Here is a 16,367-nt window from a genome sequence, read left to right as displayed (position 1 = left end):
CATTATTCATAAATTTAACGGAATATCAGTTTTGTTTAGAGATTACAAAAGAAATATGGCAGCCTCCACCAAAAAAATTGACAGACAAAAATATTTTGTTTGAACACTGAATAAGGCATGATTTGTGGTAATTTATATTTTATGAACTGAATAAATTTAAGAATAGCTTTAAATTAAAGAAATCGAGCTGTTAAAATTTTATGTTATTGTTATTCAACGCTTTGAACTTGAGCACTGGCTAAAAAAAATTTTTTTTACAATTTTTGTCTTTTTTTTGGTTGATTTTTGTTATTATGTGTACAATCATAGCGATTGAAAGTATTTTCTGTTCATAGTTGAAGGTATATACAAAAACTAAAAAATCTCATTTGTGAAAAGGGACAAACCTTTTGAATAATTTACGATATCTGATCTATTGTCTGTTTTTAGAGTTTTATAGAAATGCAAAAATATTAAGGAAAAAAACAATAAATATGATAAAAGGGGTGTGAACATGTACATGTAGGGGCTGAATATGAATGGGAGCAATCATGGTTTTGGGCAAACAGACCCAGATACATTAACAGTTGAATCCTGTGAGGCTTTGTCTGTGTATCTAGTACTAGTGATAATAGTTATCAAAGGTACCAGGATTATAATTTATTACCCCAGAAGGCCCAGATGCGCGTTTTGTCCCCATTAGATTCATCAATGACGCTCATATCAAAATATTTATAAAACCAAACGAGTACAAAGTTGAAGATCATTGAGGATCCAAAATTCCAAAAAGTTGTGCCAAATACAACTTAGATTGGCTAAGATAATCTATGCCTGGGATAAGAAAATCCTTCGTTTTTCAAAAAAATCTAAGTTTTGTAAACAGGAAATTTATAAAGCGCATTAGCATGATTACCTGATTTCGACAATGTAACTCTAATACATTCGATATAATCCTTATTGTAATTGAATTTAGGGTCCCTTAGGGACAAATGATTATAAAATTGATGAGTTCAAGCATAAATTTATAATTGCAAAAAATTGAGAATGGAAATGGGGAATGTGTCAAAGAGACAACAACCCTACCAAAGAGCAGTAAACAGCTCAAGGCCACCAATGGGTCTATCATGTTTTGTATATATTTTAACACCGGTCCCTTTCACTTTTATTCCTTGTCTGATATACATGTGTACATGTAAACCATTGTATACAGATTTTAACAGTCTGTCGCCAAATCTACATACAATTTGTTGTTTGATGGAACAGCTAAACACAGGTATTGCACAACTTTCAATATCAATTTTACGATATTTAATTCAAATGAAAAGCATAATATATTTTTATTTCATACTTTCAGGTAAATGCATAGAACCAGAAAAGAACAAATGAATATGATTATGTATTTTGATGGTTAAGTCTAAGGCTGAGTCTAAGGAGCTGTAATGCCAGACATACGCATATCACCCAGAGGAGTTGCCTGTCCTTGGTTGTCATGGATACGATGGTCACGTTTGATTGGTCTGCTTCTATTATGCCTGTTCATGGTTGCAGTGATCAGCCATATTTACCTGACAGATATAAACAGCGACCCTACAGATGGACAGAAATTGCGTATACCTCTGCAAACAGATGAGGATGAAACACAGATAAAAAAATTGAATCTAGAAATCAAAAGTTTACGAAAAATCAAAGCCTCTGTCAACAATGAATTACGAGATATGGAGAGTAAACGACAAAAGTTACAGGTGCAGATATCAAACTACCAGAAGCAGGTAAGAAATTATGACAAATTGAATGAATGAGTAACAGAACCTTATATTCAAATAAATCACCTGGAGGTGTCCTTCAGCTTGAGTTTTTTTTAAATTACAATTTAACCTGTAATTAATCTTTTTTCTTTCAAACAGTTAGAAACAGTAATAAAGGCAGCTGTCATAAAAATTTTGTCCAGCCTCAGACATTGATTGATTCAGCAGTCATCAATGTATAAGCTTCATAAGCACAGGCCAAAAAGTTAGACTTGTACCAGTCTGCACCACAAACTTTTTCAACTATTAGTCCGAAGACCAACATTCTGACAGTTTTCTTATTTGGCAAAACAAAGTTTTGCCAAAACTTACTAGTCCGAATGAAATTTTACTAGTCAGGGGCATCCCGTGCAGACTGCTGTACCAGTACCATCAGACCTGTGACAATTTCAATGACAGGACAGTATAATCTACAATAGAGAAAAATGGGCTCCAAAAATGAAAAATACAGAATAATGGAATGCTGAAATATAGAGAACAAGCTTAAGGGTAAAATGAATAAAGAAAAATGATATAAATTGTCATTAGACATGGTAGAATAATGAATTTAAGGACCACATCCAGACCCTTTTTTGTTTTCAATGTATATATCATACTATGAGTTTTTTCTTTTGCAGATTGATATTCTAAGCGCACAGATAGAAACTTCTGAGAAGGAAATAAAATCAACACAGCTAACATTGGAACAGTTGAAGTTAGAGAAATCAGAAATGGACAAACAATATCTACCCATTTTAAAAGCACCAATCAAAATGTTAATGGGAGATAATTCTAATGTTAAACTCCCTATGCCAATCAATGGACAGCATTGTAAAATGCATTCCTGCTTTGATTTCTCACGCTGTTCTGTTTTCTCTGGATTTCCTGTCTATTTCTATGATTCAGAAAAGGATTTAAATGTTGGAGAGTTAGTTCCCTTTGTTAAGAATGGTATCGATCAGTACTTAGAAGAAAACCTTTACAGAACTTTTGATCCAAGTACGGCTTGTATTTTTGTTGTTGTAGTTGGGCAACAAATTAATGGAATTCCTTATTCTGTATTAGAGCAATCTTTACAGAAGTTACCATTTTGGAATGGTGATGGTAGAAACCACATTTTAGTCAGTCTAATGAGAGATGAGAATGCCGATATTGATATTTTTGGTGGAGCTGATACCGGCAGAGCAATAATCGTTCAGTCTCCTTTTGTAAAAACTATTTTTAGATCAGAGTTTGATATTGTGATTCCACCTAACATTGGAAAAGTATCGGGAGATGTCTGGGAGGAACTCCCACCTATTTCACCGATTCGTAGAAAATATTTTTTGTCTTTCAAAGGTAGTTTTAAGGGTAATGTGCAATTTCAAAATGGCGAACAAAGTGATGGACAAATCTCTAATGTTGAGAATTCTGTGATTTCATTTCTAAAGAATATTCAATTGAAATTAGACCCAGAAATATTTATAGAATTTTCATGTGACACAATTATTCCTGGTGCTATTAACAGTGAATATTCTATGTGCCAAAGTGATGAAAATCGTTATGAACTTTTAAAACAGTCGACATTTGCATTGATTATCTCCCCTGCAAATGAAAGTTATGTATCTACAAACATTTTTCAGCTTCGATTTTACGAGGCGTTAAAATATGGTGCTATTCCAGTGATACTGGGAGATCATGTGACATTACCTTATATGGAAATACTCGATTGGAAAAAGGCCACTGTGATTTTACCAAAGGCTAGGTTGACAGAGTTTCATTTTATTCTCCGAACTTTTACAGATACTGCCATGGCAACAATGAGACGAACAGGCAGATATTATTTTGAAACTTATTTTTCATCAACTAAAAGTATTTTAGACACAGCTTTAGCTTTAATTAGAACTAGATTAAATATTCCGCCTGCTCCAATGGTCGATATGAAATCTCCAAGTGTATTTGAAAACAATTCATATGTAGACTATAAGTACGAGGAGGTTAATCCAGAAAATGATGAGACTTTAGGACCTCTAGAAGCGGTTTTCCCATCAGTTAAATTTAGTAACAATTTTACACAAAATGTATTTTATCACAAGTTTACACAAACAGGAGATCCGTTCAGAAACTACCCATTTACACCATTTGAACATGTTTTACCATCAGAATCAAAATTTATTGGTAAGTTTTGTGTAAATTGTACATGTAAGGTAAATAAGATATTACAGGATAAACAGCCTTGAAACAGCAATGCAAAAAGATATGTACATACCATGCATACATAACATAGCAAACTGAAAAATCTTCAACAAAAATGATACAAAAATACATGGTAATTAACTTACCAGTACATTGAAAATAACAATTTTTTATAGATATACTGAAAAAGGATGATTAAGTATTCTTTGTATGAAGATTTATTTTGAGAGTACTACAACATGTACAAATGTAGTACTACCATAAACATCATGAACGTTAAAAAGGTAGATTAAAAATATATGTTTGAAAAGATTTCCGCTGGTAAATAAAATGAATAAGAACATGAAATAAGTGCAGGTTAAAAAAGTAATTTGATATACTGGTAGTATCATCTTGTTATTACTTACGTATTATATTAAGTGTAGATGTTTTACTTATATTTTAGGTTCAGGTTATGGCTTTAGACCTATAGGTAAGGGAGAAGGTGGAGCAGGGAAGGAGTTCAGTGAATCTCTTGGAGGCAACTTGCCAAGGGAACAGTTCACATGTAAGAAAAGAGTATTAAATACTGCAAACTAAGTAGATTATGCTTTAATCATGTTTTAACTTTAACTTACCAGCTGCTTGATCAATTTACCTCAAAAAAAGATTTCAAACAACAGTAATTTCCTCATGAACAGTGCCAAAGATTAAAAAAAAAGCATACGATTTTAAAAACAATTTGAAGGATAAAGGAAATAACTGAATGTTTTAGATAAAATATACAATTACCATGATTACTGCACAGCAAATCAACATTAAAAAAAATGGATGTAAAATTCAACTTTCTTTTTAATAATCGTATTAAAGCTGAAGCTATTATGAAACTGTTTTAATGGTTTACTGACAGGATGATTTTCTTTCATGATTATTAACTAGTGGTAAATGTTGTTGTTTTTTAAGAAAAAATCACTTCGATACACTTTGTACTTGTACTAAACAAATATATATAATTATGGATCAGATCATTGTAATTTGTTGATTGTATGACCAAATTTCTATATATTTTTTTATATTTTTTTTAGTGGTAATGTTGACATATGAAAGATCAAATGTGCTGATAACAGCCCTACAAAGACTGAAAGGTTTACCATTCCTCAATAAAGCAGTAGTCGTGTGGAATAACCCAGCTCCACCTACTCCTGACCTTAAGTGGCCTGATATAGGTGTTCCTATACATGTAAGCATAGGACTTTACAAGAGTATGAGCAAACATCATGAACATAGATGTGAATAATGCAGAAATAGTAACTCAACAACACAAAAACTGATTTTTTTAGGTATATGAAAAAAGGAGATGTGGGGGTAAAAAGGACAGCAAGCAACCCAATTACACAACAACCAAAATATATTAAAGTTTACACACGAAAGACACATTTTTTCCTACAATTTGTCAAACAATTTATCTTCAAGAGTCTACAAGAAAAGTGATCATTTTTTAGATCCTCATTTAACAGAGGCCACCAAAGATCTGTTATCAACACCTAGTTCGGAAAATGAGTGAAACACATTATCATGATTATGATGTACAGTAAAACCTTTTAAAAGTACATAAAACAAGATACAATGAAAAACAGAATAGGACAAGATCTTTACTCTAAAATAATGGTCCTAAAACTAGAAAGGGATGTAATACAATGTAATAAGATTATTCCAACTTGATAAAATTGACAACTTAAAATTGGCCATTTGGAGTGTTGACTATATTTAGTATTAAATATATTTTGCTGATATTTGAATTCATAATTTTGCCATAATCTGCATACAAGACTATAGATAATTTCTACTTCGTTAAAAATTTAAAACTTTTGTAACTATAATCTTTAAACATTGAAAATTGGTATCAAATGCATAATAGTTAATCCACACTACATGTTTTTGTACATTATCAGGTTATTAAAACAACAAAGAACAGTCTGAACAATCGCTTCCTGCCGTACGATGTGATAGAAACAGAAGCCATACTCAGTATAGATGATGATGCTCATTTAAGACATGATGAGATTGTTTTTGGGTTCAGGTAAGATTTTACGTAGTTTTGTGTATCTGTGTATCAGTGGTGCAGGTTGTATCCTGGAAATAGTAAAAAGAAGATGTGGTATAATTGTCAATGAGACAACTCTCCACAAGATACCAAATGACTAAGAAGTTAACAGTTATAGGTCACCATACAGCCTTCAACAATTAGCAAAGATCTTACTGTATAGTCAGCTATAAAAGGCCCTGAAATAAAAAACATAGATTCAAATGAGAAAACTAACTACCTTATTTATGTCGAAAAAATAATGCAAACCAAATATGTATCAACAAACGACAACCACTGAATCACAGGCTCCTGTCTTGGGATAGGCACATACATACAGAGCTAAACATGTAAGATTGACATTTTTGAGGGGGGATAGGAGGGGTCCTAATCCCAAAATCCCCGACTTAAAAAAAAACGAAATCCTGAGGTCCCGAATTTAAATAAAATAAATTCTTAAGTCCCGAAAGAGTCAATCCCGAAATCCCGAAAACACCCAATCCTGGAGTCCCGATAAAGGTCCTATCCCCCCCCTCATTTTTACTGCTAATAAGTTTCCACATACTGTAAATCTTATTTTTCTTGCTTATCTGATTTTGCAGAGATATTTTGGTTCAAATTTAGCATCATCCTGACAAATTGCATTCACATAATTTTTCAAACAGTAGAAAAAATAAATTCTCCCTAAAAGCATGAAATTGATTATTCAAAGCAAAATAATTAATTACAAAAATGACACACATATACATTTCTCCCTCATTTGCCTTAAACATGAACTTAAATTACATCATGTATCTATTTTATAATATGAACTACCCTTCAGTTTGTCCTAATCCTTAGCAAAGTAACTGTTCAAAATTTACCCTTACTAAAAATTAATTCATTAATTTTCATCACAGTTTAGAATTGGTCTTTACTATGACAAAAAAAAAAGAAAAAAAAAGATGGATCTCAGTATGGAAAAATGAATTGAAAGTACAAATTTAGTTCAGAGAATACTTGCTTTTAAAAAATACACTATTAATGATTCCAAAGTGACATCCAAGGAAATCCTCCACTGGACCTTAAACAACCAACAATCCAAGGAAATCCTCATCTACCCGGATAATGCTATTTTTGATTTGTGCTAATTTTAGGGTTTGGAGAGAGGAGCGAGACAGGATAGTTGGGTTTCCAGGGAGATTTCATGCCTGGGATGTGAAAAACAATGCCTGGTTATATAACTCTAATTATTCCTGTGAACTTTCTATGGTTCTCACAGGAGCAGCATTCTTCCATAAGGTAAGCTGACCCTTTGTTCAAATTTGATATGAAATATATATTTTAATGAACAGAGATATATAGATTCCACAACTGCAACAAGTGTGTTACAATATTTATCCACTCGAGACAGTTAAATTTTAATATTTAAAGCGCAAGCATTGCCAAGCTTTTTAAATACTTAAAATTTAACTGTCGAGAGTGGAGAACTATCATAATGCACGAGTTATAGTGGTGGAATCTGTTTCTCTAATGATTTTTATCCTTCTTTTTCAAAGATTTGAAGAAAGTTGTGTACTTTTTATGTGATGTCATCAGGCATGGTCGCCTTTTTTCATGACGTCACAATAGGAAAATTCAGAAGTAACAAAGAAAATTTACCGTCACAATAACATTTGACCAATCATTTGCTGAGAACAAATTTTTCACTAGAGATTAGAAATATTTTCCTCACACCGGTCAGGAAATGTGGAAATAGCATGAAAATTAGAGAAACACTTTTCCTTATTTTAACCCTTTTTTCCATTCTAGAGTTATGTCCCTTTGAAAAAAAACGCTGAAACTAATGTTGTATCACCCTAATGTTTTTATACTTATACAAATTGCTGATTACCAACAATCAACAGTTTCTATATTAAAATGGACACATTGCTGAATTCCATGTATATTTACAAATATTTTTTTTCAGTTACCATGGTAAAACAAAATCATTTACCTTAACACAATGATTTATAATTGAAAGAAGAAATAGTTCAGTGCTTTTTTTTTATATAGCTAACATGAATATAACAAAAAGAAAGATTGGGTTCATCCATTCTTATCATTTGAATGTGAAACACACATTAGGTTTTTTTTGGCCTAAAATAACAGGAATAAAGACGATGTATTTGTATTTCAGTATTATGCCTACATGTACAGCCATGTAATGGCAGCAGCTATAAGAGACAAGGTGGATGAGTATGTTAACTGTGAAGATATAGCCATGAACTTCTTAGTATCACATATCACTAGGAAACCTCCAGTCAAGGTAAGGATAAATAAGTCATAGGTCATTAATCATGTCATGAGCCTCTTGCTATCATAAGTTCATATAAGTCAAAGGTAAATGTTCATTTAATAAGCCCCTTTCTATGGTAATGTCAAATAAGTTCAGGGTAATTAATACATATATTATTAACCTCTAGTCTTTGGTATGTCAAATAAGTTCAGGGTAATTAATACTAGTATATATTTGTTTAGGGGCCAGCTGAAGGACGCCTCCGGGTGCTGGAATTTCTCGCTACATTGAAGACCTGTTGGTGACCTTCTGCTGTTGTGTTTTTTATTTGGTCGGGTTGTTGTCTCTTTGACACATTCCCCATTTCCATTCTCAATTTTATATATTATTAACCTCTAGTCAAGGTGAAATAAGTCAAGGTCATTATTCATGTCTTTAGTCTCTTTTCAAGGTGAGCACAAATAAGTCAAAGGTTATTATTGATTAAATTAGCCTCTTTTAATGGTAAGGTCAAATAAAAATTCAGAGTCATTCATAATTTTAGCCTGTAGTCAAAGTAAGGTCAAAGTTCATTTTCCATGTCATTCTCTTGTCAAGGCGAGCTCAAATAAGTTGAAGAGAATTATTCATTGAATTATCCTCTAGTCAAATAATTCAGCTGTCAGTGCAGTTGATTTTTTTGTTAACACAGGATCTTATTGTGCTATATATTGATGAAATATAAAAAAGAAGATGTGGTATGATTGCCAATGAGACAACTATCCACAAAGGACCAAAATGACACAGACATTAACGACTATAGGTCACCGTACGGCTTTCAACAATGAGCAAAGCCCATACTGCATAGTCAGCTATAAAAGGCCCCGATGAGACAATATAAAACAATTCAAATGAGAAAACTAAGTCAATATGATGCTCGCAACTTCAATTTGTTTAGAAATTTCCTTTTTAAAAATATATTCCGAAAAACACATATGTTTTAAAGCATTAATTTATCATCTCTTATAATTTCTTAATTCTATAACAAAACTTTGGTAGTTAGCCCCAAGTTCTGTTATTTGGTTTGTCTCATTAGTTGTTTCATTTTGTAGACAATGTGTAACAAAAGAACTAAATGTATGAACAATATTAATAGCAAGCATTCTTTAAAAGGAGACTTACTGCAATATTATTTTTTTTTAATTTCAGGTGACATCACGATGGACATTCCGCTGCCCTGGCTGCCCTCAGACATTATCCAATGACAGATCACATTTTGAGGAAAGACATAAGTGTATAAACTTTTTTGCAAAAGTGTATGGTTATATGCCGTTATTGTACACACAATACAGGGTCGACTCAGTTCTGTTTAAAACACGACTACCCCATGACAAACAAAAATGTTTCAAGTTTATATAGTATTCTGTAGATGGTTACAGCTGATTGGGTAAACTGGGGACTCATTATTATTTAACGGTTACCAATTAAGTGTTTAAAAAATAGTATTTTTATAGGTTTTAACCAAGACTTTGGCAAAACCATGAAATAAAAAAACTGATTTGCATATTAGGGAATACATTTACATGATTGATCGATATGGATTCTCCTAGTTGCTCTCAAAGTTATTTTTTTTTGTAAAAACAAGGTTAAGTGATCTACTTTTTGTAGCCAATGTATAAAACAAAATGGCAGTGATGATAACACATACTGCCCTGACATTTGTATTATCAATTTTTACTTCAAGCTCATCTTTAATTTAATAGAAAGCACAAAACATTTAACTGAATGATAATGAGATTTTTTGGTAGATTATTTTTTATAAGATAACAAATTTCATGGTGTACATTTTTTTGTGTTAACCAAAAAATATAATCATGTGCCAGGAGCATTTAATGACACAAACATACAATTTATGTGAGATATGTGAACTGGGAAATTAAATTCCATATTTCCAATTATAATGCATTTTTAAATTTATTTATTGGTTTAAAAACTGGACCAAGCTTCTCACAAATATATCATAAAAGTCCTTCTTGCGTCTGTGAGAAAATTTGTTTTGCTTCATTTTGATGTTTTTTTTACTGTTTTCATCAGCACAAATGATAGTCTGAAATCATGCTAACGCAAAATTGTAACAATATCACTATAGATTCTTTACTGATTAAACCAATAAAAACATGTATTGAAAATGTAACCAATTCAATATAGATATGTCATATAAAACCTTTATAACTATGTATTTAAATTATTTTGTACGTAGTATGTTATATTTTAAAAGCTAATTATCTAAATTAGAAATTGTAATTATCAGGTTGTACTGAATCGTTTTATATATGAGTGATGGATTTTTTTGTAAAAGTGGGATTTTTTGCTGAGGACTGAGGGCTTTTCCATATATTTATGTGTATATTTTACTTAATCCATGAAAAACTGGTACCCAAGAGAAAAGAAAATCCAATATTTACTAGGAAAGTTACTCATTACTAAAAAAGTAATAAAAGTTGTGAATTTTAATTTTTCAAAATTTTTAATTTTAATATCAAAACTCCTGTCCTACTTTTGTAAAATTACGTGGTGGAATAATCCTAATTTGTGGTTCAGTCCAAGTTAAACATTAGTGTGTACAGGGTTTGTTTGTTCATGTGAATTCCATTTGTGTTCAGATAAATGTAAAGTGCTATGCATTTGTATGTGTGCTAAGTAATTGTTTTATTCTGATTTTATGTTGATAAACATTATAGCTTTACTTGCCTACAGCATAATTATGTGCCAGTTTGTTTTTTTAAAAGATTTTATTGTAATTGTTTTTTAACATGTAGATCTGTTTGTGAATTTTTGTTTATTATTTTCTTTTCTTTCTTCGAAAAATATGCATGAAACTTTATGAAATGTGGAAAAAATGAATACATTACTCTTATGTCAGTATATAAGAAGTGAAATGAATAATTAGTCATGAATATTTTTTACATATTTTGTTTTAATATTTTTTCTCTGATGAAAGTTGTTTTTATTTTAGAAATAGATTTGTTTTTCATTTACTACATATTGATCAATTGATAATGATGATAGGTATAAAATTGACATTCAATTGAAACTAATACCTGATTCATATCATATGACCAACAAAAAAAATAGAGATATTATTTTTTTCCAGTTCAAAAGTAATTGAGAACTTTAAACATAATATGTTTTATTTCAAGTCTATATTTGGTTCAAGAACAAGAAATGCTTCTCAGTGTGGGTTTTTTCTCTCTACCTCGAAGACCTATTGTTGCCATTGGCCGTTTTTTGTTGTTGCTCTTTTTAAATAATATCACATGTAGAACTAATATAAACACATTTATGCTGAAAACATGTATAGATTGTTCTATTTTTGAATTTGCTTAATCTATTTTCCATTTTAACAAATATGGTGTAAATTTATGCTGTTTTGTGTTTATAGACCATATAAATGTCTTTGTTTTACTGGTAACATGTTTTTAAAAAAAATTGTTATAAAGCATTATTAATTTTGTTTACTGTCTCATATATTGGCCAGTTACAATGATATATAGTTTATATTATATAACTGTGTATCTGCTCTCTATTAAATTACAACTCTAAACAAGTAATTGTTCAAAGAATTATATCTATATATGTATATGACTGAAAGTGTGTACAGGAATCCTCAAAGATTATTTTTTTAACCAACTTCCAAGTAGCATTGCTTTTTCCTATCCATTGCTTTATTTTTAAGCCAGTAAATTTTTTAACTTAACTGTTGATTATTCTTCCTTCAAAAACTCATCAGAAATTGGGGAAAATTAACAAATTAAAAATATATAATAAGTTGAATGAAGACCCATTTGTGGACCTTTGGCTGTTTTCTGCTCTTTGGTCAGGTTGTTGTTTTTTTGACACATTCTCCTTTTCCATTCTCTATTAATCAAAGTGGTACATAGCTTTGCTAGTTTTTGTTCATTGACTTGACTGCCAATTTGTGTTTCCATAGTTTAATAGCTATAGATTTGTAAGCTTAACTGGCAAGATTTTGTTTATAAACCTGACTGCCGATCTATGATCAGAGCTAAACATAAGCTTTACCCATTGTAAATGTAGTTTACATTTGTAAATTGAACGAGAAATCTCATGATTGTTATATTATATACCATTTTATATATATGATTGTACAGCCTAAAATATCTATTTGACAGTGCTACAAAGAAAAAATTGAAATAAAATAAAGTTGTATTTTTGCTAGGTGAACCATAAAGTATACATAAACACTTTTTTTTGTGCATTTTCTCATACTTTTCTGTCGTCTAGATAATGTGTTATAAGTCAGAGTAAGAATTTATTTTCCATGATGTTATTTACACCAATTGATATACTGTGGATTCATTATTATTTGTTGGATACCAATTTTCGTGGGTTTCGTGGGTACAGGTGAACCACGAATTCATATGTTCAACGAATTTCAAATTTTCTATAGGCTTTGTACACAGAAATCGGCAAACCACGAATTCAGATATCCAGGAAAATGTAAATTTTCATCAATCCACAAAAATTGATATCCACGAAAATAAATGAATCCACAGTAAAGTCCACCAACAGAACTCATTTATTAAAAGAGCTCGATCAGATACTGGTCTGACATTTATTTTTATCCATTTTTGAAAGAGTTACAATAAGTTTTGTATAGCAACGTCAAATTTCATACAGACCCTAAACTAAAATAAACATGCAATAATGTATCATATTGCACTAGTGCAAATAAAGCTTCAAATAAGTGATGCTGTCAGTGACAAAAAATGTAGGGTTATTACTTGAATATTGGTGAATTCTTTCCCTCCAAGAATTAATCTTGCACTAGCAGGTCCATGCAAATTACAAATCTATGCAGGACAATATGCACCAATATAAATGCTATAACCATTATTATTGATTGGCGAATTAGACCATGGTACATATAACAGAAATCATGTCGAACAAGTTTGATTCTAAATTTATGGTGGCTCACCTGGCAAGCAAATCATATTAACTTTTTGTACGCTCTAAAATTGTTAAGCTGAAGAACACATTTTCGTGTATGAATTTATAAAGTTGTAAAATTATAAGTGCTTATATGGCTGTTATTTTTATAATAAATATTAGATAATAAACAAAATTTTGTTTTGTTTCACTTGATTTTTTATAGAAATAAGAAGAGGTGTTATGATTTCAAATGAGACAGCTATCTATTAATGAGAGAACAAATGACCTGGCTGTTATCAACTATATGTCACTGTACAGATTTCAACAATAATATAATTGTCAATATTTATTTGATGATGACAGGTAATTATAAAGGATATTGTTTTTGCGTGGTCAAGCTACATAGGTTTGCATGGCAGGAGTTTATTATTCTACTTTTTTAGCAACTTCTACTTTTAAGGTTCCCAGTTATCAGCTGTCAGCCTGATAATCATGTCAATGCAAACAAGTAGATATGAGATGTTTACAAAACTTTATGTTGTCCTTTTTATACGACAGCAAACAGTTTTTGGTTTCTTATAATGCTAATGCTATGATGTCATCTTCCATCTGAAGACACATTTTGTTTCCAGACAATTACTTTAGCTAAAGTGAATGGATCTCTATGATTTTATTAGAGAAGGTTCAATACCACAAAAGGAAGGTTTGGATTGATTTTTGAAATGATGGTTCCAACTGTTAAGGAATTTGGGGCCAAAAAGGGCCTAAAACAAGCATTTTTCTAGTTACATGATAATGACTTATGTATTAGTATTTTGATTGCTCTGAAATTGTACCACAATGATTAATACCACAAGTAGTAAGTTGGGATTCATGTTGGGGCTATTGGGATTAAGGGACAAAAACAAGCATTTTTGTACTTTCTGCATATTAACTTGTGTGTGAGTGTATGGATCTCTCTGACATTGTACCACAAGTTTCCATATTATAAAGGGATTGATTTTGGGGGTAATTGCCCCAAACATGCAAGAATAAGGGAAAAAAAAAGCATTTTTCTAGTTTCCAGATAATAACTTGTGTTTAAGTGAATGGATCTCTCTGAAATCGTACTCCAAGGATCCATACTACAAAGGAAATGCTGGATTGAGTTTGGGGGACATTGCACCAAGGGAGATTCAATAAGTTGGAGGGGAGAGGATTTCTTTGTCAATATTGTTTTTGAGGAGTTCAAATTTTTTTCAAAATTTTTCAAATTTCAAATTTTTGAAAAATTTCAATAAGAAATCTTTCAGTGCACAATTGATTTGTAAGATCATTGACCACATTTATTTTGTGTCAGAAACCTATATTATGTACAAAATTTTATCACAATCCAAATTTAGACAGTATCAAGCTTGAATATTGTGTCCAACTTTGCCTTACTAGTCGACATCTGCGGTAGTATCAAGCTGCACTCAGCAAAGCATTTTATTTTATCTTCAAGATACTGGATTTTTTAATAGTCATAAGACATTCTGATTACTCCCAGCTTCTAGTTTCTGGTATTCAGTCATGAGTCAAATGCATTCCATCAAACATGACTAGGCTAGATAAAGGTACAGTGTTATAGGTTTGAGGGCCCTCATGGGTTTTTTGATTATGTGATTACTTGGCCGTTTTTTTAATGATTATTTGATTATTAAGCCAAATATTTCATGATTATTTGATTACCTAGGACTGTATTTTTAGTTTATGATTATTTGATTACTAAAGATAAGCAAATATTTAATGAGTATGTGATTATATTGGCAAAAAAAATGGTGATTATGTGATTACTAGGACCCCCCCCCCATTAGGGGCCTCATGTTTGCTGCAGTAAGTCATTGTGTCTTAACAGGAGCTGATTTGGCACATCGTTTCAGCTCTAATGACTGAGACCTGAATAAATGAGAGAATAATAATACTAGTAACTAGATATCATTGAGATGGAAGCCATCTCTGTGGGCCCCGCTGTCAATAACGTGGGGTAAATAAGTTGTATGGATAATCTGATATGAAGCATTATTTGAAGTTATTACATAGTCTCATGTGTGATTTCAATCTAAGATTTGAAGTTAAAACTGATAAATATTCTCATCTTACTTTCATAGTATAATAGTGATATGACTGCGTGATGTGAACTAATTGTTGACTACTCTTAAGGTGACTTCTGGATATATGGATTGATGTTTGAACAATATGTTTAAAGGTGCTGCCCAATTGATATTTGTCACATATTTTTAGAATTATGCCTTCAATATATTATGACCCACCAAGTATAAAGTATGAAATATTAACGGTTCTCGAGAGCTAGAGCGGACACAATTTGTTAAGAACAGCGAACGGATGGACAGACCGACAGACTGACCTTAGACCTAGGATGCATACATTATGACACATTCTCTGGTGTTGGTTTATATATATGTTAAGTTGAAAATGTTTGTCAGGTATAAAGAATGAAATAATAACAGCTGTCCTCTCAAAATATAGTGTGGATCAAATTTGTTAGCGATGGACAGACCAACAGACAGACAGACCTTTGACCTAGGAAGTGGTTCATACATCATGACACACCCTCTGGTGTTGGTTAAAATGGATGTCAAGTATAATATTTGAAATCATAATGGTTCTCAAGATATAGAGCGGACACAATCTTCACCACAGGACACAGGATTGTCAACTGAAACCAAAGTTTTTTTGACGTTGACCTTTGACCTAAGAAGTTGTACATACATCATGACACGCCCTCTGGTGGTGGTTAAAATGGATGTCAAGTATAAACTTTGAAATCATAACGGTTATCTACATATGGAGCGGACACAATCCCACAGGACACGGGGTTGTCAACTCTAAACCAAAGTTTTTGACCTTGACCTTTGACCTAGGAAGTTGTACATACATCATGACACGCCCTCTGGTGGTGGTTAAAATGGATGTCAAGTATAAACTTTGAAATCATAATGGTTATCTAGATATGGAGCGGACACGATCTTCACCACAGGACACGGGGTTGTCAACTAAAACCAAAGTTTTTGACCTTGACCTTTGACCTAGAAAGTTGTATATACAACATGACACACCCTCTGGTGTTGGTTGATAATCATGTTAAGTATTAAGTATGAAATCATAATGGTTCTCTAGATATGGAGCGGACACAAAA

General features: G+C 31.6%; 1 protein-coding gene across 1 annotated transcript; it reads left to right on the top strand.

Moving 5' to 3' along the window:
• The first annotated feature begins 39 nt into the window (after positions 1-39).
• Positions 40-10,764, top strand: LOC134691134 (exostosin-like 3). The gene is made up of 9 exons (XM_063551413.1): positions 40-127; positions 1,334-1,748; positions 2,402-3,920; positions 4,384-4,485; positions 5,003-5,157; positions 5,870-5,997; positions 7,137-7,281; positions 8,159-8,287; positions 9,446-10,764. The coding sequence occupies exons 2-9, from the start codon at positions 1,419-1,421 to the stop codon at positions 9,653-9,655; spliced, it is 2,718 nt and encodes a 905-aa protein (XP_063407483.1). The 5' UTR covers positions 40-127; positions 1,334-1,418; the 3' UTR covers positions 9,656-10,764.
• The last annotated feature ends 5,603 nt before the right edge of the window (positions 10,765-16,367 follow it).

This window comes from Mytilus trossulus, chromosome 11 (genome assembly GCF_036588685.1).
Source record: "Mytilus trossulus isolate FHL-02 chromosome 11, PNRI_Mtr1.1.1.hap1, whole genome shotgun sequence".
Classification (NCBI taxonomy): Eukaryota; Metazoa; Mollusca; class Bivalvia; order Mytilida; family Mytilidae; genus Mytilus; species Mytilus trossulus.
Note: the sequence above shows the minus strand (reverse complement) of the source record. Positions and strands in the feature narration are given on the sequence as shown.